General features: G+C 38.1%; 1 protein-coding gene across 1 annotated transcript in view; it reads right to left on the bottom strand.

The window, feature by feature from the left end:
* Nucleotides 1-26,589, bottom strand: part of LOC109918723 (casein kinase I-like) — a 95,205-nt gene that overhangs the window by 67,487 nt on the left and 1,129 nt on the right. Inside the window, exons 2-4 of the mRNA XM_048593560.1 lie at nt 24,852-25,020; nt 24,007-24,157; nt 12,564-12,798 (exon numbers count right to left, since the gene is read on the bottom strand). Coding sequence (XP_048449517.1) covers nt 12,564-12,798; nt 24,007-24,157; nt 24,852-25,020 — 555 coding nt within the window. The remainder of the gene's footprint in view (nt 1-12,563; nt 12,799-24,006; nt 24,158-24,851; nt 25,021-26,589) is intronic.

The following is a 26,589-nucleotide window of genomic DNA, read 5'->3' as shown; positions in this document are numbered from 1 at the left end:
AATTCTCCCATCATCCCCATGCCTTTTCTCCACTCAATTCATTCCTCTGTCCTTTGACTTTTTTGGCTGAAATGAAAAATCAATAAATGGCATGCAATCCACAATGTCAGATCACTGTCCCTAGTAGGGAAGGGAAAAACTAGCTTAATCAGCGTTTTCATCACTGTTTGGCTGCATAATCACATGGGCCTTGACATGTGCCTCATTCCACAAGGTCAACTGAGATCTTCACAGCGGAATAAGATCATTATCTGATCAGGAAAAATGTGCAGGCCTAAGGAGAAAAGACAAAGACGTAGCACAAGGTGAATTGTTTCTTCAGAGACTCAGCAGGGACATGGTGGGCTGAATGACCTCCTTTTGTGTCGTGACCATTCTAGGATTCTATAATTAAAATATTAGGTTCCAAATATTAAAACTTATACCATTCTCACAGCTAGCTTGAAATTATGAAGAGATCTGACTTAAGTAACAAAGGCAAATGACTGCAAATCTGAAGTTAAAAAAAGGTGCTGGAAAAACCCAGAAGGACTGGCACCATCAATGCAGAAAGAAACAAAGTTAACTTTTCAAATCCGATCCAATTCTTCTTCAGAATGGAACAGTGGTGCAAAAACTGCAGGTTTCATATTGAAGAAAAGGTGGGAAAGAGCAGTTGAAACAGAACAGGCCAGGGAAAGGGTTGAGCAACTACTGGTGTAGGTAGGGTCAAAAGGCAGAAATGTTAACAATGTGGCCTCGTTTTTCACTTTCCCACCTCTCCATGGAGTTGATGCTGGAGCAACAAGTGTTACTGACACACTCAATGTTTGCAGAATCCTTCAAATTATTTCATGCCACCCACTTCCATCCAATGTAGTCAGAAAATAATGCTTATGTGAAGCTGGGAAACATTAGCGATATCACAGGCTGGGGATTATCAACTCAATTAAGAACACAACAATTTGGTTACCAGCTCTTTTAGTAGAATAGGACTGTTACCACATAGCAACTTGTACAAATGAGCACAGCCCATCATTTCACTTCAAGGGAGACCATTTCAACTTTTGAGAATGCTGAGGAATTCATCAAGAAAAATAAAAGTCACCATAGTCCTACTAAAAGCACCCACATACACAATAAAATATATGTCTTATACTTCTTCCCCAGGGTAGTCATTATAGTTGTTCATCAGGTTTTGAGTTTTATTTGTCCACGTGAGGGGGGAGTTGCTGGCTATCCAGCATTTGTTATTCAGCCCGAATTGCATGTAGAAGGGAGGTAGTGAGCCACCATCTTAAACACCAGCATTCCATATGATATTGAGCTCTCACTATGCTGTTAGAAAGGGATTTCTAGGATGTTGACCCAATGACAGTGATGATATACCTCTAAATCAGGATGGTGTGTAGATTGATGGGGAACGTGCAGGTGATGGAATTCCCAAGCAATCTCTGTTCCTCTTGGTGACTTTGAAAGGTGCTGTCTGAGGCATATGGTTGCAGCATACCTTAGAGATGGTACATTCAGCTGCCACTCTGCATCAGTGATAAAAAGGCAGTGGATGTTAAAGGTGCTGGATGGGGTGTCAGTCAAGCAGCAGGTTGCTTTGGCCTAGATACAATCAAACTTCTTGACATGTTGTCAGCTGGAGAGAATTCTCTCACGCTCCTAACTTGTGCCTTGTAGGTACCAGCCAGGCTTTGAGAGATTGGAGGAGATTGATTGCAGAATTGTTAGCCTCTGATTTGCTCTTGGAACATCTACATTTATATGGTATATGGTCAATGGCAACCCCAGAGTGCTGATATTTGGTTATTCAGCTTTAGTATTGCCAATCAATGTCAAGTAGTGGTTCATTGCCTGGTACTGGTGTGGCACAATGATTACTTGCCACTTATCCTCTTGGGTGCTTTCAGGCCTTGGTGGCTATGGACACAGGCTCCTTCAATAACTGAATCAGAAGTGGTGCTCAACACTGTAAAATCACCAGCAACCATCCGACCTTATGATGGAGGGAAGGCTGCTTAGGAAACTACTCCCAGCAACTTTAGGCCAGGAGGTTATAGTTCAAGTCACACATACTTCAGAGATGTGTCCTAACATATCTGAATAGGTTGATTAAACATGAGAAACTCCTATAAAGATGTCCTGGAACAGAGACGACTGACCTCCAACAACAGCAAACATCTTCCCTTTGTGACAGGTATGAATCCAAACAATGGAGAGTTTTCCATGATTCTTAGTCATTCCAGGCGGGATGCCCTTCGGAGGGTCGGTGCGGACTCAACGAGCTGAACGGCCTGCTTCACCATTGTAGGGATTCTATGATTCACTAAAAGTATGGACTTAGGGCTAAACTGTTTTAAAAGCGTTATCTTCTAGTGCACTTCATTTCTTGGAATGCTAAGGCCATGTTATGTTTCATAGTTGGTAAAGAAGTGACCCAGGTCCACATTATAATTTGATTCTTCTACTGGTCAGGAGGCACATTTTCATCGAATAAGGGTGATTAATCAAATTAAATCAACTATCTTCTGTTACCAATGGAAGCAAATTTTTTTTCAGAATTGGAGCCTGATGATTTGGACACGGACAAAGGTTTGGACAGATTGTTAAATTTCATGGACAAAATTTATCAAAAAATGATGATTTATTGACTTTATGAGCAGTGGTCAGATTTTGTCAAATTTAGAAAGGCTAAAGTTAGTACAGGCAGTCCTCGGAGTGTGAACAGGTTCCATTCTGGAGTGCATTCACAAGCCGATTTGTACACAAGTCAGAAAACAATGCAGGACAATGTAAAGAAGCCATTTGTAAGTACAGGAAACATTACTGGTGGGTCTTTAAAATTACAACCACGTATGGGTCCGTGCTCTTAAGTACAAGTGTTTGGACGTCAGACGTTCATAAATTGGAGACTACTGTAACATGAAAAAGTACATAAAGGAATTTGGTACATTGTATGCAAGACTTCATTTGGAAATCGCCAATCTGTGCTGGCATTGTTATTGGTAAAGATGGCAAAATAATAGCCGTGCAGTACAGGAACCAGACTGTTTGGTACAATCTTCAAGGTTGCTTGGTATGAATAACAAATTTGCAGTTTCTGAAGAAGTTATCAAAAGTAACAATTTCTAACCCCAGATGTTACACAGATTATGAGAATCAAACTGCTGCAACTGACAGTGTGACTGATGATGAACAATGAGACCTCACTGATTCCAAAGGACAACTGCCAAAAATGGGCACTAAAGTCAAGTAGTTACCAGAAAGAACTAATCAATGGGGAAATGTGACTATTACTAGTAAAGCATGGGGAAGAGACTGGCACCATGAAATACAAAATTGGAAGGCGAGAAAATGCATTGCAAGCACAAACAATAGTCTGGGAGTCAATATGTCTTTAAAAAAAAATCAGAGAAAGTTTTAGATAATCCTATTGATAGCAGGGGAAGTCAAAAATAGCAGTCTGGAAAGAGACAGAAGGTAAGATAGAGTATTTGGATAGTAATTGTCACCAAATCTAGGAAATATAGTACCAACGGGGAATCCTACGTGAATATGCACAGAAAAGGTGTTCACTGATGGGACTTTAAAGGATAAAGCAAGGGTAGTGGCACAACAATTTCAAGAAAAACTGGGGAACCAAGACATAAGAGAAGATTCACTGACAGCAAGTAAAGCAATTTTGAAAGTTTTCCTGGCTTTATTCGCAACAAAAGCTTAGGAGTCTAGATCAAGTAATACGAAAATTATATTTCTTCAGGAAGACTGATTCAAGATGGAAATGTTTCTTTATCTTCAAAAAGAGGCACAGTGGGAACATTTGAAAGTTAAAAGAATATATTGCCTAAATGATGCTACTAGAGTTGGGACTTCTCAGTGAGGTCTGTTTGATTAAACCTGGGTTGCCTTCAATTGAAAGGATTCCCTGCCATGATTCACTGGCTTCATGAGGGGCAGCTTCCAGGCATCTTTACGAAGCATGCAGATGATTTTTTTTTAAAACAGGGTGGGAACAGTGAACTTGCAAAGATTATCATAAATGACTTAAAAGCAGAATTTGAAGCTAGAAGGCAGAATAGACCAACTGTCACTTTGCATCAGCAATCTTATTTGGAAAATGTTAGCACCCTCACTGTTTATCAAAGCAGGGCCTTAGAAAAAGATGCAGGTGCTTCAACAACTGAAATGGTGGAACTCCAAAGTTTAATTAGACAACTGATTTGGCTGGGCAACCAGACAAGGCCAGATGCCAGTTGTGAAGTGATAGAATAGAGTACAACAGTTGAAACTCCCAAGGTGGAAGGTTTTTCATTCAGGCAAACAAAATATTAGAAAAAAATTAAAAATGGAACATTGTGTTTTTAAAGTTTCCAACATTGGGAAATGGCAGAAACATGAAACTTGTTGTTTTATGTGATGTTTTTCATGCAAATCTCTTATGATGAATTGAGAGGTAGGTTTTTAATATCCCTTGTGGGTAGGGAGGCAAATATTACTCTTTAGTTTAGGAAGCTGAAATAAACAGAAAAGAAGTAAAAGTATCTTAGTGTCAGTAACATTTACTTTTGGTGAGGTAGTGGATATGGCATTTTTCTTCATGAAAACATTGGAAGAAATTCTAAAAAGGGATTCAGCACCAAACACATCATGTACTACATTAAGACAAGTCATTATTTTGTAACATACACTCAATAGATTGTTAGAATGAGAAAAGAATGAAGATCAGTATTTTAGTTTTAAAATAGATGCTAAACAAAATGTTGGATACTCTCCCAAAAAGGACCCTTGGAACTTTAATATGCAAAGAACAAATGTACATATGTTGTCAGTTAGTATGTCTTATTTGTTTTTAAATACTTTTTTTTATGTAGATTGGTTTGAAAAGAAAAAAGGGAAATCTGTTATCATCTAATATGGTCTGTAGCAATGGTCTTGATGGGTTCAAGAGAATGAGGGAACAGGATATGGATATATTAGTTGTGGTAAGTGGGTGTCAAGTGCATATATACACTTGTTAGAAGCTACTAAGCAGTGGTGAGGGAGGGCCCTTATGATGTACTTCTACTGTTCTCATCATGGAACTAGGAGGCATGGGTTCAAGTCTCACATGTTCCAAAGGGGTGTTATATCCAATCTAAACAGGTTGATTAAAAATATATATAATCAGTGATATGAGTGTCTCATGGGGTGTAGTTAACTGAAATAAAGCTTTCACAAAGTGTGGTCTCAGCCTCTCTGTTTAAATACCAATTATTGTCTAGTGCATAACAGCCTGCGTTGGTTTGCGGTTGTCATTTCTATCCAGATGTTGCTTGTTGTGCTGTTACAGTCTATTGAAGGTAAGTACATCCACAGTGCTATTAGGACAGGAGCTCTAGGAATGTGACCTTGCATCAACTTGAGCTTTCATCAAAGTACATTACTTTAAACATATTTTTCAGTACCATGTTGTTCAGTAGACTACTGAAATAATGTATCCTGTACCCAGTAAATGACAATTGACACAAGAAGTGCAGTGAAATGGACATGAAACAATTCAGACACTTGTCAGCTTTAAAGGAGAGAACTAAAAATATAATGCTGCACTCAGGACATCATCTAGATGGTAAAATAGTTAAACAACTGCAGTTGGGAATTCCAAGGCATAGATTATTAATAACCAACCTTGACAGCTCTACAGTATTTTCCTTTTATTTAGAGAGAGACAGACAGAGAGAGAGGGACAGAGAGAAGGAAAGAGAGTGAGAAAGAGAAAGAGAGACACGTATGTGTTGGATTTTACTTAGATTCTGTGCTACTTAAATCACGTACAAGTTTAGGATAGAGAGGCTGGGTAAAACACAAGTGGAGATCGAATTCTATTGAAGTCAACAGTCTTATGTAGAAGGCAGGGGTATAAGAATGAACACAGCATTCATTTCAGGATCTGTCCAACAACCAAAATAAATGGAGTCTTCTTACATAAAAAAGTGTTATATTAGATGTTACAAATGTTATTTATAATATCAGAATGAAGGATGTTCTCTTGAAGTTACATCTTGTCCTCAGCTCCCTCCGTTTCTACAGGTGATGTTCAGTATATCACAAATTACCGCTCAGTTTAAATTTAAACATTTTTCAATTTGTATTTTCTGATAGGTTTGACACACTTGGCAGCACTTGGGAACATATGCAAGTTTATAACCTGTACAAAATTTAGTCACGATCACAGTTACTGCTACATACATATTTTACTTTGATCTTTATTCTGTCATGGTATGTGGGCAATGGATGGTAAAACCAACATGGGTTGCTCCTTCCCAATTGCTCCTGAGCTCAGTAACTTGCTGAGCCATTTCAGAGGGGAGTTAAGTGTCAACATCATTGTTGTGGTCCAAATATCACATATAAACCAGACCGGGTAGGAAAGCAGATTTCCTTCCCTGAAGGACATCAGAGAACCAGATCGTTGTTAAAAAAATAAAAATTTCTTGATCACAATCACAGTGACTGCTTCATATTCCAGCTGCCATGTGAGATTTGAACGTTTGTCCCCCAGGGCATTTTCCTGGCCCTCCAGATTTACTTGACCAGTGGTAAATCATTACACCACAATCTTATCCAACACTAATTGTAAGGACAGCTTTAAGGATCACAGCAACCCATACATTGAAGTGGTCCTCATTTTCAACATCAATTATACCTCCAACAGTATTACACTTTATTTTCACTTTTCTAAAGCATCATTGCTTTTCCCTCATACATAACTGGATTGAAGGACAATAAAGATTGCAACACTGTGAATGTACCAAACAAGAAAAATAATAATTAAATACAGACAACAAACGTATTTCGCAAAAGCCATACAAATGTTATCTTCTCCAGTCCAATGTAAAGTACCAGCATCCAATACTGTACATATTCAGTACCTTCATTCAACAGCATGACCATTTTGAAAAATGTCCAAAACAATCCCAAGCGTAGTTGCATAAATAAATGCAGTCTTCATTTATTATTTAGAAAAAGGGTCATTATTTATACAATTATTAACAATTATTGTTTTTCACTGCTTAAGATATCCATTTCTTTTTCAATACAATGAATTTTATTGTTACTACTCTGAATGGAATCACTCGTGACCAGTTGTAGATATAACCATTATATGAAAATTGACAAAGAACAACATTGCTACTTACCAAAGAACCAATACCTTCTGCTACATAACAACTGGAGTTTTCTGCTTCATGTACTAATTTCATGGCTAACTCTTCCAGTAATATTTTGAGCATCTACTCAAAATACATGCTTACAGATAGTTCTGCATTAAGCAAAACTAAGGTCAAAACACATTCATTCAATCTCTGCAGCACTCACAGCCCAAATGCCAACCATTATAACAAAAGTATAAGGCCTAAAGTGAAAACAAATCAGTTCTCTGCAGTGTTCGCAAACTGTGATCTCATTAAGCATGAAGCATCTTTATACATAAAAATTGATATTTTCATAGAACTAATTCAAACATGCATATATGAGGGACATTTAAATTTTCTGTTGTAAGCTATTCAATTGTACACACTAGAGTTCACCAGTCACTCTCAAAATGCCACAACGGAGAACTTATTGATACTTTGGTAAATTTTTCACCTCTCCCTCACAACCCGAAAATTAAAGCAGCATTCTGTTATAGAGTCATACAGTTATACAATACGGAAACAGAGCCTTTGATCAAACATGTCCATGCTGATCAGATATCCTAAACTGACCTAGTCCCATTTGCCAATATTTGTCCCATATCCCTTCCTAAATCCTTCCTATGCACGTACGCATCCAAATGCCTTTTAAATGTTGTGGTTGTACCCACCTCCACCACTTCCTCTGGCAGCTTGTTCCATACATACACCACCCTCTGAGAAAAAGTTAATCCTTGTATCCTTTTAAATCTTTCCCCTCTCATCTTAAAGCTATGTCCTCTAGTTTTGGACTCCCACACCCTTGGAAAAAGATCTTGGCTGCTCACCATATCCATGCCTCTCGTGATTTTATAAACCTCTATAAAGGTCACCCCTGAGTCTCCGACGCTCCAGGGAAAAAAGCTTCAGGCTATTCAGCCTCTCCCTGTAGCTCAAACCCTCCAGCCCTGGCTACATTCTTGTAAATTTTTTCTGCACCCTCTCAAGTTTAACCACATCATTCCTATAGAAGGCCGATCCAGAATTGTATGCAGCACTCTGAAGTGGCCTCAACAATGTCCTGTACAGCCATAACACGACATCTCAACTCCTATACTCAATGTTCTGACCATTGAAGGCAAGCATGCCAAACACTTTCTTCACCACCGTGTCTACTTGCAAATCCATTTTCAAAGAACTATGCATCTTCAACCCTACGTCTTTTAGTTCGGCAACACTCCCCAGGGCCTGACCATTAACTGTGTAAGTCCTACCCTGGTTTGCCTTACCAAAATGCAACACCTCACATTTATCTAAATTAAACTCCATCAGCCACTCCTCAGCCCGTTGGCCCATCTGATTAAAGTCCTGTTGTACTCAGAGATAATCTTCACTGTCAACTACACCACCTACTTTCATGTCATCTGCAAACTCACTAACCATACCTCCTATATTCACATCCATATCATTTATATGAATGATGAAAAGTACGATGGGACAATTCTCCTCCCATCACCACCACACACCATCCCATCCCACAACAAAAAGGAACATGCTAATGCTTCAGTTCACTAAGAAATTTCACTTAGTATCACAGCTTATTTCAGGTGAAGTAAAAGACTTTTAATATTGCAAGATGGTTTAAAAATTAATTCATACAAACGGAAAGACATGCTTGTAAGATCACAGATATAACGGTCTTGGGAACACTGTTTAAAAGCTTGTGCTCACAAGTCTTTCTGTTGGTTCATAAAAAGTAAATTCTTATCAATCCCCACATCCTCAAACACCTCTAACAATCTCTTTTAAATGTTTCAACTTATCTTCTTCAGACTACAAGTTCAAAATCGTAGCATTGTATTACTCAAAAAAGAAAAATTCTAAGACAGGTACAAGTCAGGCACAGTCCATTAAAAAATACTAACCACTAAACATACTGTAAACCAAGACTTTCAAGCAACACTGCCCAAGGCTCTGCCTACCAGATGGAATCTTAAATCAATGTCATATCTGTCCTCTCAGCTGAATGTCATAGAGTCATAGAGATGTACAGCACAGAAACAGACCCTTCGGTCCAACTTGTCCATGTCAATCAGATATCCTAGGGAAATCTAGTCTCATTTTCCAGCATTTGGTCCATATCCTCTAAACCCTTCCTATTCATATACCAATCCAGATGCCTTTTAAATGTTGTAATTGTACCAGCCTCTTCAGACAGCTCACACCATACACACCATCCTCTGCATGAAAAAAGTTGCCCCTTAGGTCCCTTTTAAATCTTTCTTTTCTCACCTTAAACCAATGCCCTCTAGTTTTGGACTCCCCCACCCCAGGGAAAGACCTTGTGCATTCACCCTATCCATGCCCCTCATGATTTTATAACCCTCTATAAAGGTCACTCCTCAGCATCTGATGCTCCAGGGAAAATAGCCACAGTTTATTCAGCCTGTCCCTTTAGCTCAAACCCTCCAACTCTGGCAACATCCTTGTAAATCTTTCCTGAACCCTTTCAAGTTTCACAACAATCTTCCTATAGCACGGAGACCAGAATAGCACACCAATTCCAACAATGGCCTAACTAATTGTCCTCTACAGCCACAAAATGACCTCCCAACTCCTACATTCAATGCACTGACCAATAAAGGCAAGCATACCAAACATCGTCTTCACTATCCTATCTACCTGTGACTCCACTTGCAAGGAACTATGAACCTACACTCCAAGGTCTCTTTGTTCAGCAACACTCCCCAGGGCCTTACCATTAAGTGTATAAGTACTGTCCTGATTTGCCTTTCCAAAATGCAGCACCTCACATTTATCTAAATTAAACTCCATCTGCCACTCTTCAGCCCATTGGCCATCTGCTCAAGATCCTGTTATACTCGGAGGTAACCTTCTTTGCTGTACACTACACCTCTAATTTTGGTGTCATCTGCAAACTTACTAACCATAGCTCTTACATTCACATGCAAATTATTTATATAAATGATGAAAACAATGGACCCAACACTAATTTTTGTGGCACACAGCTGGTCACAGGCCTCCAGTCTGAAAAGCAACCATCCACCACCATTCTCTGACTTCTACCTTCGAGCCAGTTCTGCACCTAAATGGCTAGTTCTCCTTGTATTCCATGTGATCTAACCTTGCTAACCAATCTACTAGGTGGAACCTTGTCAAAGGCCTTGCTGAAGTCCATATAGATTACGTCCACCACTCGACCCTCATCAGTCCTCTTCATTACTTCTTCAAAAAATTCAATTAACTTAATGAAACATGACTTCCCATGCATAAAGCCACAGTGACTATCCCCAATCAGCCCTTACCTTTCCAAATACATAGAAATCCTGTGCCTCAGGATAGCATCCAACAGCTTGCCACCACTGATGTCAGGCTCACCAGTCTATAGTTCCCTGGCTTTTCCTCACCACCTTTCTTAAATAATGGCACCACGTTAGCCAACCTCCAGTCTTCTAGAACCTCACCTTGCCAATTGATAACACAAGTGATGGCACAATTTGAACAGCAGGGGAATTTTAGTGTTGTTCTGGCCAACTCTCATCACTCAACGAACATCATTCAAATAGATAAATAGGTAAGTATTATGGATGCTGCAAATCTGAAATAAAAACAAATGCAGGAAACGCACAGCATCTAGTCAGAAGTTAATGAATTCAGGCATTGTGTCTTACAGTATGGTGTTTTGATAATACATGCTTCTTTCATGACTTGGAGACAAATTGTGTGCAGTGGGTACTAACAGTCTCAGATTGCAAGAGTCAGGTTTTAGCTTCTGGTTCATAGAAGACGTCTGCTTTCAGGGAAAAAAAAAGACAGTAAAACCCGAAGCCGAAGTGGAGGGAACTCACTAAATATTCTTAAATAATACCATATATGTGAGATGAATGAGAATACCTGTCCCCTCACATTGTAAACTACAAAAGGCAAACTAGAATTATTCTCTGAACAAGCAGGTCATATTGTCATAAATTTATATGTTCAATATCTGATAAAACATACACACTTCCATTCAATTACAATTTAAGATTAACTACTGTCAAAAATGAACTAAGAAAATGTCAGTACCCATCCATATAAATATTAGTGACTGTTTTAACACCCAGCATACAACCCACAAGGATGTCTGCCAGAATTATGTAAGTGGCCTTGATAATAACCTTCTAAAACCTCCTCTCATTTGCTAGAAAACTGGTATCTCCTGGTGGATCTGGAATGCTCACAGTTGTCTTTAACTTGCTACAGAAATGATAGTCTCCAAGACAAACTTTTATACAATGGAGTTGCATGTTACACTTACCTTACAAAATGTGTCAATGACTTTCCACATAACCCCTGCAGTAGATCACAGACAACTGGATATCTGCAATACAAGCCTTTGTCTCAAAGATAGCTGCTTCTTCTACAAACCTCTCTCGCCAAAACACCAACACGGCTTGGTCATCTGACTCCCACAGTGTGAAAGCCAAAAGCTTTGTATGATTTTAAACAGCAGAGGTTTGGGGCGAGTGCTGCTCCACACAACATCTACTGAATATCATCACTCCACACAAAGGGTGGTTCATATGTGGAATGAACTGCCAGAGGAAATGGCAGACGCAGGTATGGTTATTTTGGATAGGTACATGAATAGGAAAGGTTTAGAGGGATATGTGCCAAACACAGCCAAGTGGGACTAGTTTAGTTTGGGAAATTTGGTCAGTATGGACAAGTTGGACCAAAGGGTCTGTTTCCGTGCTGTACGACTCTATGTCAACATTTGCTACCCATCCCTAATTCCCCTTGAACTGAGTGGCTCGGTTGGCCTTTTCAGAGGGTAGGTTGGTATTCATCTGGAGTGACATATCTGGAGACTAGATTGGAAAGGGTGGCAGGATTCCTTCTTTAAAAGGATATTAGCAAACCAGATGGATATGTATCAATTGATGATTGTTTCAAGATTGCTATTACTGAGATTTTTTATTCTATATTTCTTTATTTAATTTAAATTCCATCAGCAGCTTTACTGAGATTTGGACCTCACAGCACTAGCCTGGGCTTCTGAATACCTAGTTCAAGTACATCACTACAATGCAACTGCCTCCACCTTTTGTACAGCAAAAATATGTCCACTGTGCTACAATGGCATTTCAAAATGGCAAACTTACAACAATACAAGTGATTTATTTTGAAATGCTGCAAATAAGGCAATCTCCATTTTTGGAGATTTAAAGATTAACATCCATAGTACTCAAGTGAAATGTCTCAACAGTATGAAGTACAAAAGACAAGTAATAGTTCATCACAACTTAAATTCATGCTTTCAATCAAACAAATAATTCTAGTTAAATACATATAATTATTTTTATAAGAACACACACCAGTTATCAAGCAATAAACAAGGCAGATAGTCAGACAGAAGTTACTTACCTTTTCCTAAATGGGTATTAATGCTCATATATCTGGCTGTTCCAGTAAGGCTCTTGTGTTCTCTGTAAGGGATGTGCTTTTTTGTCTCTGGGTCTATGTATTCTTTAGCAAGGCCAAAATCTATTATGTGAATTACATTCTGATTTTTGCTTCCCGGTCGTCCCACTAAGAAGTTTTCTGGCTTTACATCTCTATATATCAAGTTCTTAGAGTGCACGTACTCCATTCGGGAAATCTTTTTGAAGGAGGAAGTGAAGAAAGAAGAAAATAAAATAAAACAAAACATCAAATCATGATATCCTTAATAAAGCTTATGTAAACTAAAAAAAAAAAATCAGTATCCAAAACATTATTCACCATGAGAAAAAAAGTGCTGACTTCAAAGATTTTGGAACTCATTCAACCATTACTCCAAATGTGACTGCAAACACTTGTAACATCACCCATGGCCTGGTACATTAGTTGGTACACTGTCAACTTATTACAGTTAATAAATAGTTTTGTCATTGTCAATAGCCCGGAACTAAATATTTACAGGTAGCACATCCCAGTTTTAAAGCCAGGATGCTTACACTCAGGACTTGACCATGGAGGTCAGTGTGCTAATACAAAACTGAATTGGGATAGGATTACAATGCACTGACTCAACCTTCCCACAGAAGTCAGAAAATTGGCAACCTTTTGCAAGCTCAGAATGCAGAGGCTACCAACTTTGCACAAATTCTACAATTTTTTTAAAAGAAAACAACCTTCAATATTGTGGTAACAAGGTGCAAGGCTGGATGAACACAGCAGGCCAAGCAACCTTCAATATTGTTCCTCCATACAGCCAGGCCACATTTCAGATTGAAATTCTGAATAGGATCTCCATGGATCATCTGTTGTTTGAAAGGGTATCAGTGCTTCATCTGCATGTCTTACTTGAAACAGTATATCTCTTAAGAAAAAACACATTCCCTCAGTATTGCACTGGAGCTCAGGCTTGGAAGAAGTACTCAACTCACTGCAGTGTGGATTGAAACCAAGGTCAAACAAAAGGCTGCCACCGAGACAAGGTTAACACACACACTTCATTTGAACAGTCATGGATTATTGAACCCAAAAAAATTGTCGCAACTCAGTCTAAATCTTTCTAAAACATAACACAATATAAACAAGTTGATCTTTAGCTATGGTATGCATTCTTGATGTGTGTGGAACTGTTACAAGCACTCTCACAGGCTGTCTGGAATCTCGTTTTCTCAATATAATGAAAAAGACAACTCCCCATCTGGTCTAATAGCTTAGCTTGGCAAAACAATAGCAAAAACTACATTGTTTTTATCTGAATACAATCATTAATTGAACAATGCCATACAGAGGGATGAGAGAAATTAAAGTTGTAAATAAAATCTATTTGATAATACTACACGGTGGCACCAAGGATTGTATATCTTCTGTCCAAACTCTTCATCACAAAACTGGTTAAATGAAAGCACACTTGTGGAAATAAAAATAAACTTAAAAAGCCTAGAATAGTACAAAATCAGAGGAAAAGTTAATAAATCTGGAATATAAAACTAGTCTCAGTAATGGTGACCTTGACAACCCATGTCAATTGCAGTAAAAACCCATGTTATTCCTTTAGGGAAAGCATTCTGCCGTCCTCCAGCCTATATGTGGCTCCAGATTCACAGCAATGCAGTCAACTTTCAACTCAATTCTAGCCTAGCAAGCCACTCATTTCAAGGGCAATGAGGGATGTGCAACAAATCCCAAGGACACCCACATTCCATTTAGGTCTAAAAAAAAGGAGGGAGAAACGTAATCAGGAACTAAAGACATTTCAGGCTGACAAGTGCCCTGGAACTTTTGGGCAGCATCCTGGGGTCTTGGAAGAAGTGGCCATAGAGGTAATGGATGCATTTAAAGTCATAGAGATATACAGTGGGGAAACAGATCCTTCAGTCCCACTCATCCATGCTGGCCAGATATCCTAAATAAATCTAGTCCCGTTTGCCAACATTTGGTCCACATCCCTCTAAACCCTTCCTATTCAAATACCCATCCAGATGCCATTAAATGTTGTAATTGTACCAGCCTCTACACCAATTCCTCTGACAGCTCATTCCATACATACAGCACCCTCTGCGTGAAAAATTTGCCCCTTAGGTCCCTTTTAAATCTTTCCCCTCTCACCTTAAACCTATGCCCTCTAGTTTTGGACTCCCCCACCCCAGGGAAAAAACCTTGCCACTTTACCCTATCCATGCCCCTCATGATTTTATAAACCTCTATAATGTCTCCCCTCAACCTCTGATGTTCCAGGGAAAATAGCCCAAGACTATTCAGCCTCTCCCTATAGCTCAAACGCTCCAACCCTGGCAACATCCTTGTAAATCTTTCCTGAACCCTTTCAAGTTTCGTAACATCCTTCCTTTGGAAGGGAGACCAGAACTGCACACAATATTCCAATAGTGGCCTAACCGATTGTCCTGTACAGCCACAAAATGACCTCCCAAATCCTATACTCAATGAAAACCGAAAGAACTGCGGATGCTGTAAATCAGGAACAAAAACAGAAGTTGCTGGAAAAGCTCAGCAGGTCTGGCAGCATCAGTGAAGAAAAATATGAGAGTTACCGTTTCGGGTCCGATGATCAGTTCTGAGGAAGGTATATTCACAACCAAATCATTTATATAAATGACGAAAAATAGTGGACCCAGCAGCAATCCTTGTCATAACCTTTCAAAATTCCCTAGGCTTTATGAAGTGGATTTAAAAACCACAAACATAATTACTCTGCTCAAGAAAGGAGGGAGACGTATAGCAGGAAACTAGGCCAGTTTGTCTAACTTCAGTCACAGGGAAAATACTAGTTTCCTTTATTAAAGAGTTAGACCAACAAGATTTAGAAAATCAAAAAAAAAACTAATGTGGTTTTATTGAAGAGAAGTTGTATTTGACAAACTCCTTAGTTTTTTTTCAGGATGTAACAAGTAGGGTGCATAAAAAGGAACCAGTAGATGACATGTTTCTAGATTACCAAAAGGCATTCAATAAAAGGTTATTACACATAGCTATACCTTATGGTGCTGGGGTTAATATATCAGCACAAACAGAGGATTGGCTAACTAACAGAGCTAGCAGGGAACAGAGTGTCTTGATGAATGGGTCATTTTCAGGATGGGAAGCTGACTAGTTGAGTGCCACAAGGTCAGTGCTGGGACCTTGACTATCTATGCTATTTATTATTGACTTAAATAAATGGATCGACTGTATTGTAGCTAAATTTGCTGACGATATTGGATGGGGAGGAAAGCAAGTTGTAGGGAGGATACAAAAAGCATGCAAAGGGATATGGATAGGTTAAGTAATTGGGCAAAGGTTTGGCAGATGATGCATTGTGTAGGAAAACATGAGGTTGTCCACTTGAGAAGATTATTTAAATAAAGAAAGACTGGAGAATGCTGCAGGACAGGGGGATCTGGGTGTCTTTATACAAGAATCACAGGAAGTCAGCATGTAGGCGTGGCAAATAATTAGAAAGGGAAACTGAATGTTGGCAATTACTGAAAGATGTTTAGAGTCTAGAAGAAGGGAAGTCTTTCTACAACTGTAAAGGGCATTAGTGAGACAACATCACTAGTACCATGCACACAGTTCTGGTCACCTCAGTTAAAGAGGAGCATACTTGCATTAGAAGCATTTCAGACAAGGTTCATTCCTGGTTCTTGGGAGAAGAGATTTGCCTTCTGAAGAAAGGTTAAGCAGGATAGACCAATACACACTGGAGATCAAAAGAATGAGAGGTGTTCTTCTTGAAACATGGAAGATCCTGAGGGACTTTGACAAGATAGTTGCTGAGAGTACCTCAACAAGATCTAGACCTGGGTGCATTTTAAAAATAGGTGGCAGCCCATTAAAGACGACAAGGAAATATTTCTACTCCCAGAGCATCATTAGTGTTTGGAATTGTCTTCCAGAGTGAGCAGTGGAGACTGGGTTATTAAATATATTCAAGGCTAGACTAGACAGATTTCTGATCAAGGAGGCAAGTAGAAAAGTGGAGTTATAACTAATCACATCAGTCACCCTGTTACTGAATGGCAGAGCAGGCTCGTAATGGTAAATACCCTACTCCTGTTCTTATAGGTTTATTTTTACATTTTGAAACATCCTTGATGCTGTTCCAATGAAAGAATGTCATCTTTTCTCTTACGTTTTTTCTTTCTTTTCATTTCCTTCTTCTATACAGTTACATGTTTCAACTAATGAGCTGAAATTCAATTCTATTTTTGCACATCAGTACTTACCAATTTATACACTACTGAACTCCAAATCAATGTTCGATAAAATAATATTAAAAAATAATTTTTACAAAGTATATATATTATACATACAAAGACATTCGATAAAAAGAAAGTAAAAACCCTGAACTAGGAATACTTATGCTGGATTTTATCAGTTCTATTTTCATTCTATTGTGCTCCAATGACAGAAAGCTGGGTTTGAAACAGCTTTCAATAAAGTCATCACATTTTGGGTTCTCAGGTGATAGTAGAATAAACACAAATACACAGAGTAGCTGATTTTACATTATCAAATGTTAGAACATACGTCTTTACACAGCAGAAAGGTGGGATTGGTAGCATTTTTCCTCTGATTTGGGAAGTTGTGTGTTTCAAAGTCCACTGCAGAGATTTGAGTGTATATCCAGCCTGACTCCCCAGAATGGCACAATTAAGGCCTGCATCTTTCAAACTGAGGTCCAGGCTGCCCTCTCAGGTGGCTAGGAAAAGTGCCACAGCACATTTTCAAATCAAGGGAGTTGCCCCTGGTGTCATGACCCACGTTTAACCCTCAATCAACATCAATAGAACAGACCATTGGTACTCATCACTTTCAATTTCTGGATTTGCCATACACTGTTTAGCTGTGTTTCTTAAATTACTGATTACATTTCACAAGTAATTCATCGGCTGTACAACAATTTGGGATTGCTGAGGTTGTGAAAGGTGCCGTACAAGTGCAAGCCTTTCTTTGCTCTTTATACTCAATGGAGTTCATTGTACTCTGTGTGCGGAACATTGTTAACAAGGGCTGGTGACAGCCTTTGTGAGTTTTTGCTTATTTTTTACTGCTGATTTTGAGAGACAAGTTTTATGAGCAGAAGTACTGCACAAAAAGCAAGGTTGAGAAATATCTGCACGTGGAGCAAACTGTCAAACTCCAAAAATACAGCCTATTTCAATGGAACAGAAAAGCTCTATGTACACACATTCTGGTAGAGCCCGTGAAGTTGAGGTTTTCAACATATTTGTAATTTCAAAAGGTAATCAATTATTGATGAGAATAATCTTTAATGAAAACATAATATTTCAAATGCTAAATACAATTTGCAGACAATTTTTAATAAACTAATTTAAATACTACAGAAAATGAGGAAAAAAAACATATCATTGAAGTTACGATATTTTTAACAGAAGTTTTAATTAGTTGGCGTTTAACTACTTGTTCTTCATCAAAAATATACCTCTGCTGAAAAAGAAAACTCAAGTATGGATGCGAAGCATAGACCCTTCAATGAAACAGGTTTCATTTTATGGATCCCAATTTGGTACTTCAAAAATAAAGACTAATTCTAACAGAGACAACAAGGTGCAGGGCTGGATGAACACAGCAGGCCAAGCAGCATCGTAGGAGCAGAGAGGCTGACGTTTCGGGCCTAGACCCTTCATCAGAAAAAGCACTAATTCTAACAGTACATTTCCACTTCCCTCAAGTACTGTTTAATCATGACAAGCTCAAGAATATTTACGTTAAGCAGGAGCTTTGCTGAAAGTCAATATAGCATGTAAAGGGACCTAGGTGTTTCCTCCAGTTTTTAAAATAAGTACTATGTATATTGCTCAGTGAGCTGAAGCAGTGCTATTTCACTATTCCACTGACCGTGCATTTGTGTCACCCACACAGATGCATATCAAAATATCTAATCCTCTAAAGTACTACAGATTTGAATACTATAATGAGTTTAAGAGCTCGAAAACAATTGCTGTTCAACTGAGCAGTGGCGCTTAGCAACCATGTATATCAGTCATTCGGAAGAAATCTCCAGAGAGAAAAAGGGATACAGTAACTTGACAGCTAGGGTGTAGACACGTAGAAATGTTTAACGGAGGACTAAAGTCATGCCGTTCATACTTCAGCACTTCCTATCTTTGCTTAGACTTTCCTTCCTTGCTTGATTTACTTTCAGGGAATTTAATGAGATAAAAAACTGTGGGTAAGAAAATTAAGCAGAACGCAATTGAAATACATAGTTGAAATCATTATGCAAGTGGACAAAGAAAACAAAAATAAGGAAGACAACAGTAAAAGAGCGAAGTACCCAATAGTATTAAAAGGCATCAAGCACAGAATAGAAAAATGAGAAAAAGATATCAAAAGTAAAAACATTCCTCCAAGGGAAATGGGGAAAAATTAAAGGAAAGAGATTAAATTTAGAAAGCAAATTTATGATTTAAAAATATTCTAAGGAATAGTCAGTGCCTGCCAAGGGGTAAAACTGATTTTGAGAAAGGAAGAAATGTCAGAGATATTCAACACTGCACTTCATTTTACATACACATTGTGGTAAAAAATATGTGAAACAATTATGATCAACGTAAATATAAATAAAATTGGTTGCAAGAGAAAAAAACAGAAGTACAAAAGGCATCAGTCACTGGGTGCTAATCATAAGTAGAAAGTCAGAAAGGAAACAGTAGACATGAGCCCAAATTTTTCAGTCTCCGAATCACTGAAGATCAGACATAGGGCTGAAACGTGCATCAGGACCCCATGAAAGTCCAAACAGGAGATGGGAATAGCTCAGTGATTCAGGGTGCAAAGGAAACCAAAATTAGATTATTTCCGATATCATGAAGGGTGTGAGTGACTGAAGGAGATTACCATAACAAGGAGAAATGAGGGTAGAGAAACATTTTGAAACAGAGCGAGAATTTTAAAAATCAAAACTTTGCTTGACCTGAAACCAATGTAGGTTAGCAGGCAAAGAGGGGGTCAGACAACACTCCCTCTAATTTTTTCCCCATTGCGCTGAGCTCCAAGATCCATGTGCGGCAGCAACTTCTGAAGCCGGAAGTCAAAGCGTGGAATGGGGCTTGCTATAAGTTTAGACACAAACATGTGAATTTTCTAACACCTCCAGTTTACTAATGGTTAAATGTGGGTGATGAGGAGGAGTGTATTAGAATGGCTGTGTATGGAAGTAACAAAGGCATGAGAGGGTTTTAGCACATGAGCTGAGATGGGCAAATGCAAATTGTTACATAGTACAGGAGAACAGCCAAATGCAACAATTTGTTCAAGGGGAAGAATTTGAATTAGAACGCCACTTCAAGATTTGTTATATGCAAATTCCTGGAATCTACACAAGATAAAATTATTGAATATTGAAAAATTTAGGGAACTACTGTTGGTGACAAATTTGTAAAAGAAATTTCAGAAAAGGTAATTTACACAGTTGAAGATCGTCTCTAAGGATTTTAATAACTGATTTAGTAAGTTTTGCTCCAAAAAAATCAGGGATATAATATTATAAGAAATGAAGCAAAGCGAATGGAAACTGACTGATTGATGAGAAGCAAAGCATAAATGGTTTTCTTTAGATTGGAGTAGAGTTTGCAAGGATGTACCCAAGGGTGTCCCACTGGATTCACTTTTGTTCTAGATTTATCTCCATGGAATCATTCCACACTGTAGGCATTCTATAATACTTCTCTCTCTATGATATCAAAATTTGTTATAAATTGAAAAGGAGTTAGTGTTCAGTAAGGAGGAGAAGTGTAAAATATCTCTCGAGGATTTAACACAGTTTCACATCAAATTGCATCCAGGTGAATCATTTGTGAAGAAAACAGAAAATTCGTCAACACACGATGAGTAAATATTGAAAGACATAGAATGACAGACGTACCCCGGCACTCTAAGACAAAATTGTTCAAAATTTGAAGGTAGATAATGTGGAATAAATGTCATTGGTGCATTTTGGAATTTATAAACAAAGGCACAATATGTAATAACCAAACATATAATCTTGCATTTGCACAAGGGAGCAGTTAGGCCACAGAGAGTAAAGCTAAGGAGAACCTGTAGAATAGATTCTCACCACAGCAACATTCTGGTCAAAGTATAATTATGAGGAGAGTTTGGAGATGCTGTGATTAATTTTACTGAAGCAGAAAAGGGGGATATTTTCCAAATTTCTTCTTCAACATTTATGACTTTACATGGCCCTATTTATGATATTTCCTATGATTGGTAAGGCAGTGATGAGGGGTTATCAATTTAAAATAATCACTGAGTTTGAGAGGAGAAATTATATTTCTTTACATAGAGTTGTTTAGCACAAGTTGCTTTGCCATTAAAAGTATTTGAGGCAGAGGCCACAGTATGTTCCAAGGGACAAGTAGAATAATATTTGGAGTAAAGGAAGCTTCAGTGAAGCAGGGAATTGAGATTAATTTTGGATTCCTCGAGTAAACAGAATGAACCAAATAGCTTTTTCTGTGTACTAAATATTTTATGTTTTACAGTAAAGCACAAGCTTTACCCTTTTAGTACTATGTAATCATCAACTGCCAATTAATCTGGTTTTGTTTTCACTCTTTCTACATGTTGGTATCTCAATTTTAGAAAGAAACATTTAATGATTTAAATTGCTTTTCTTTAATTTTCAAGCATACAAGCAATCAAGGACATTCTTATGTCTCTTTTTGGTTCTCCCACCAAAACTTGATACCTTAAGCCCCACTATTAATTTTGTTGAGTATTTTCTGATGACAAATTTGTACCCAGAAACAAAACAATTCTAGTTGATCAATTTGATCCTATTCCACAACATATTAACTTGAAGTACGTATAATTTGGTACAAAATCACTTTTACAAGTGAACAACTACGTAAATATTCAAAGTTCTGAGAACGTTTCAATATTCTATCTGAATTTTGTCTCAATTATCTCCGGTACCTAATTTATTTTAGAGACTCTGATGATCTTTTCTTGTAGGATGGCTGCTTTAAAGCTCAATCTTGGTTTTCAATCTGAAGGTTGCCAACATTCAATGAATATTCTAGGGTAATACCAAATTCCAGCTTCACATTAGATTTTTTTTCCCAGCAGGATATTATAATCAGGTGATAGACCTCTACCTTGTGAATCTCTCATTTGATATGGAAAACCAACTTTGAAGTCGAAGATTGCAACTTTACTCCAGAAAATGACTGCATGAAATGTTACTGATGCAAGATAGCAACAGGCTGCAACATCATAGAGAATTACCAGAAGTAACGCTTCTGAGTTAGTCTGCACTTAAAGACATCACAAAATGCCCAATGTAACCTCTTTATTTAAGAAAGGAGAAAGACAGAACTCAGGAACTACAGGCCAAATCCATTAATAAGGTGATGGCAGATCCTTTGAAAATTATAAATGGGATCAAGCATAAACAACATGGCTTTGCGAAAGGTGTTCATGTTAACTAATTTATTAGTGGTTTTGGTTGAAATAAGGTGGATACATGACCTGTAGATGTGGTGCACTTGGATTTCCAAAAGACATTTGGTAAGGAACCGTACCAAAGGATGTGGGGGAAAGGCAGGAACAGGCTACTGAGTTGATGATCAGTCATGATCATAATGAATGGCAGAGCAGGCTTGGAGAACCAAATGAATAAATGGATTTTTTTTTGAGTTGGCAAACTGTAACTAGAGAACACAGATCAGGGTTGTAGCCTCAACTACTTAAAATATAGAATGGATGAAGGGATCAAAGGTATGGTAGCTAAATTTGCTGATGGCACCAAGATAGGTAGGAAAGTAATTTGTAAAGGGGAAATAGAGAGTCTGCAAAAATATACAGGGCAAAAATTTGGTAAATGGATCATAATATGAGAAAATATGAACCTGGACACAATCAAAATTATGTCTATTTAAATGGAGACAGATTGCAAAACTTGGTAGTGCAGTGTGATTCCAGTGTCCTGGTACATGAATTACAAAAGATTAGGATGCAGATACTGCAAGTGGTTCAGAAAGCAAGCAGAATATGAGCAGAAAGGGAGTGGAAAATGAAAGTAGGAAAGTTTTCCACAGCTGTACAGGGCTTTGGTTAGCCTACATGAGCACTACATTTAGCCTCGTTTGAAAAAAAAGATGTGGAGGCGCCAGTGTTGGACTTTTTTTTTTCATTTATTCATTCATGGGATGAGGGCGTCACTGACTCGGCAGCATTTATTGCCCAGAGGGCAGTTAAGAGTCAACCACATTGCTGTGGGTCTGGAGTCACATGTAGGCCAGACCAGGTAAGGATGGCAGTTTTCTTCCCTAAGGGGCATTAGTGAACCAGATGGTTTTTTCTGACAATTGACAATGGACTCACGGTCATCATTAGATTCTTAATTCCAGATACTTATTGACTTCAAATTCCACCATCTGCCATGGCAGGATTTGAACCCGGGTCCCTAGAACGTTATCTGGGTCTCTGGATTAACAGTCCAGCGATAACGCCACTAGGCCATTGCCTCCCCTAAGGACTGGGGTGGACAAAGTCAGAAATCACACTATACCAGGTCATAGTCAAACAGGTTTATTTGAAAACACAAGCTTTCGGAGTCTTACTCCTTCTTCAGGTGTTAGTGAGAGAGGTAGTATCAGACACAGAATTTATAAGTAAAAGAGCAAAGGATCGTACCACTGATGAGGACGTACTAAACAAACCTAACATGTTGTTAAATCTTTAATCAGTTAGAAGGGTTTAATTGATTAATATGTATATGTAAATCCCTGAATTGCATTAGAAGCAGCTCAGATAACTTTTGGAGATGAAGTGCTTATCAAATGAGAAAATATTGGTCAGGTTCGACCTATACTCAGCTAAGTTCAGAAGGATGAGGGATAATCTTCTCAAAACAAAATAAAATCCTGAGGGATTGATAGGCTGGAGGCTAAAAGGATGTTTCTCCTTGTTGGAGAGAGTAGAATTTAGGGACATGGTTTAAGAATTACAGGTTCCCCTTTTAAACCAGAGATAGAGATTTTATTTTTCGCTGAGGATCATGAGTCTGTCGAATTCTCTTTCCCCAAAAGTAGTTCATCTCAGGAGGAACCAGTGAATTTATTCAAGATAGAGTTAGGTAGATTTTTGGGAGGCAATGAAATTGAGGGTTATGGGTGGGAAACATAAACACTTGAGTTCAGGTCACAGTGAGATAAATCACAATATTATTGAATGTTAAAGCAGGTTCAAAAGGCCAAATGGCTACTCCTGCTCTAAGTCCTATGTTTCCAAGTTCTAAAAACAAATTAGAAGCAAATTTGTAATCAAATATGAAAACTCAAAGTCTACTGATAATAGAATAATATGGTCTTTTTCATTGAAAGTTGAGAATTGGAATACTTACTAGCTGTATAGCTATCATAAGCACTGTCTTAAGGGTAAAGGTTCTGTCACAAAGGTCAAATAAATCTTCCAAGCTAGGTCCCAGTAATTCAAGCACCATAGCATTGTATTTGCCACATGGACCAAAGTAATAAACCTGAGGAATTCCATCTGTTAAAAAAAAAGACAAAAAAAGTATTATATCTACATTTTCTTACAAAATTCCATTCGTACTGTAATTTGAAACTTGGATTATAAATTAAAATTTCTAAAATTCTAAGTTTCCATTTTAATACACCGTGAACAATTTTATGACCTCTTATACCTCAACACTCAATTTTTGACATAAGCATACCAGTTTCCTTGCTATAAGAGGACAGGTTAAACAAGAGTTTTCAAATATTTGCCAAGGGGAGAATTGAATTATTAATATAAATTACAGGATAATTGAATGTCACAGTGGATTAGTTTTTGACCTTTGGACACTGGCTGCAAACTAAGTTAAAGTAATAAAATTAAAACTGTTCTCTATCAGCCCAAAGTCTTCCATGTGAAAGTGGTGTGACAACTCAATCCCTTTCATTGGGTGGAAAGCCATCAAATTTGTAATTCAATACAATCCGAACTGCACACTCAAAGTCGAAGTAACAAGCATATCAATTACAAAAATGCATGTGGAGCAAAGATTCCTTTCTTTGCAAGATTAGACTAAGAGGGGCCTTCACTTTGCATCTAATCCATAGTATACTTCAAAGTGAAGTACTCAGCAGCAACATATAATAAAATGCGTGAGAACATCATCACAGTAGCTGATTTTGCACGAATACTTCAATCTAAGCAAGTTATTTAATTCAATCTTATCACACCTCTAAAATGAGCTTCATGAATTTCTTTATGGGGAGAAGAAAGCAAACAATGCCTGTCTTACAATTACGATGACAATCTACAGCGTGTGGGTGGTGAAGCTGGTAAGTTTCTAACAGAATGCATGACAACAATCGGGCATGGGAATACAAGTGACTCCAAGTCTTATGTACTGAACATGATAAACAAGCTTGCAAAAACATGAATTAAAAAACAATTACAGAAACTGCAAATAAAGACCTTGCAGAATACAGACATATAATATACAGCAAAATGCATAATAGGTAGGTTTACAACAAATTATTTTCAAAGCATGTATAATATATGAATTTTTATTATTGTGAAGAAGGGTCACTGAACCTGAATTGTTAGTTCAGCTTTCTCTCCATAGATGCTGCCAGCATTTCTCCAACAATTTTTGTTTATGTTTCACATTTCCAGCATCTGCAGCTCTTTTGTTTTATATTTTATAATAAAAATGATAAACTGAGATGTACAAAAAAAATCTATCTGCCATTTTACCTTTCAACCCTATTTTTCTTTCTCTCTATTTCTGTTTTGAAAAGTGATTAACATTGAATTCACAATTCTCACTTACTACATACCTTGCACTATTTATTTCACATTTCATTAATCTTTTTGGCTCAAGAGCCAGCCCGGTTTACACAAGCCCTTGATGCTCTGTCAAGGGTGCCATGTCATTCTTCTCACACTTCCAGGAACAAACTGCGCAAGTTTAAACTGCCAGGGAAATTTTAATTAATAGGATTTGTTAACATGTTACATGAATTCTCGATCCAATATTTTGTGCTGGAACTGACTATCAGTATGTCCCCATAAGTCATTGAATGAGCATAACAAATCAGTGTCACAGTACAGAATTGATCATTCAACTATGAATGATACTCGAGCAGTAATTTTAATATGCATTTTGGACAGCTGCGTATTGAGCACGCCATCCATAGGCAATATCAGAGTGATAGCAATTTGTTCACAATTTCTGGCTATACAGAAAAGTATCTAATACATCGGTGTTGACAATTTCCTTTGTTCTCTGGGTCAAAGGAAGAGAGGCTTTTAAAACAATATGCACATGTTTAAACATCGATCAAGTACCAGCAAACTATGAAAGAAGAACTTCTGCTCTGGTATGGGAGAAATTATGCTTCTATGTTAAGTGATGAATCTAAAGTGAGTTGGCCTGTGCAGGTTTTATATGCAAGAATACACAAACAAAAGCTGTATGATTAAATCGAAGTGTCTCTCGTCAATCAATGTGCAGCAGCTTTTACAGAAAAACGGACAATTTTCAAATGCAAACAAAGGCAGTCTTGCTAACTGGCAGCATGATGGCTCAGTGGTTAGCACTGCTGCATCACAGCACCAGGAACCCAGATTCAACTCCACCCTCAGACAACTGCCTGTGTGGAGTTTGCACATTCTCCGTGTCTGCGTGGGATTCCTCCGCTTTTGTCCCACAGTCCAAAGATGTGCAGGTAAGGTGGATTGGCCATGGGAAAATGCAGGGTCACAGGAATAAAGTAGAGGGGTGGATCCGGGTGCGATGCTTTTCAGAGGGTCGGTGTAGACTCAATGGGCTGAATGGCGTGTTTCCACATTGTAGGGATTCAATGAACTGTGGTCACTCATCCAAACTTCACAATTGAACGCATACATGTGAAGAGCCCAAAAACGTGTGTGTGTGTGTGTGTGTGTGTGTGTGTGTGTGTGTGTGTGTGTG

The sequence above is a fragment of the Rhincodon typus genome, chromosome 3 (assembly GCF_021869965.1).
Source record: "Rhincodon typus isolate 14 chromosome 3, sRhiTyp1.1, whole genome shotgun sequence".
Lineage (NCBI taxonomy): Eukaryota > Metazoa > Chordata > Chondrichthyes > Orectolobiformes > Rhincodontidae > Rhincodon > Rhincodon typus.
This window is presented reverse-complemented; position numbering and strand designations above follow the sequence as displayed.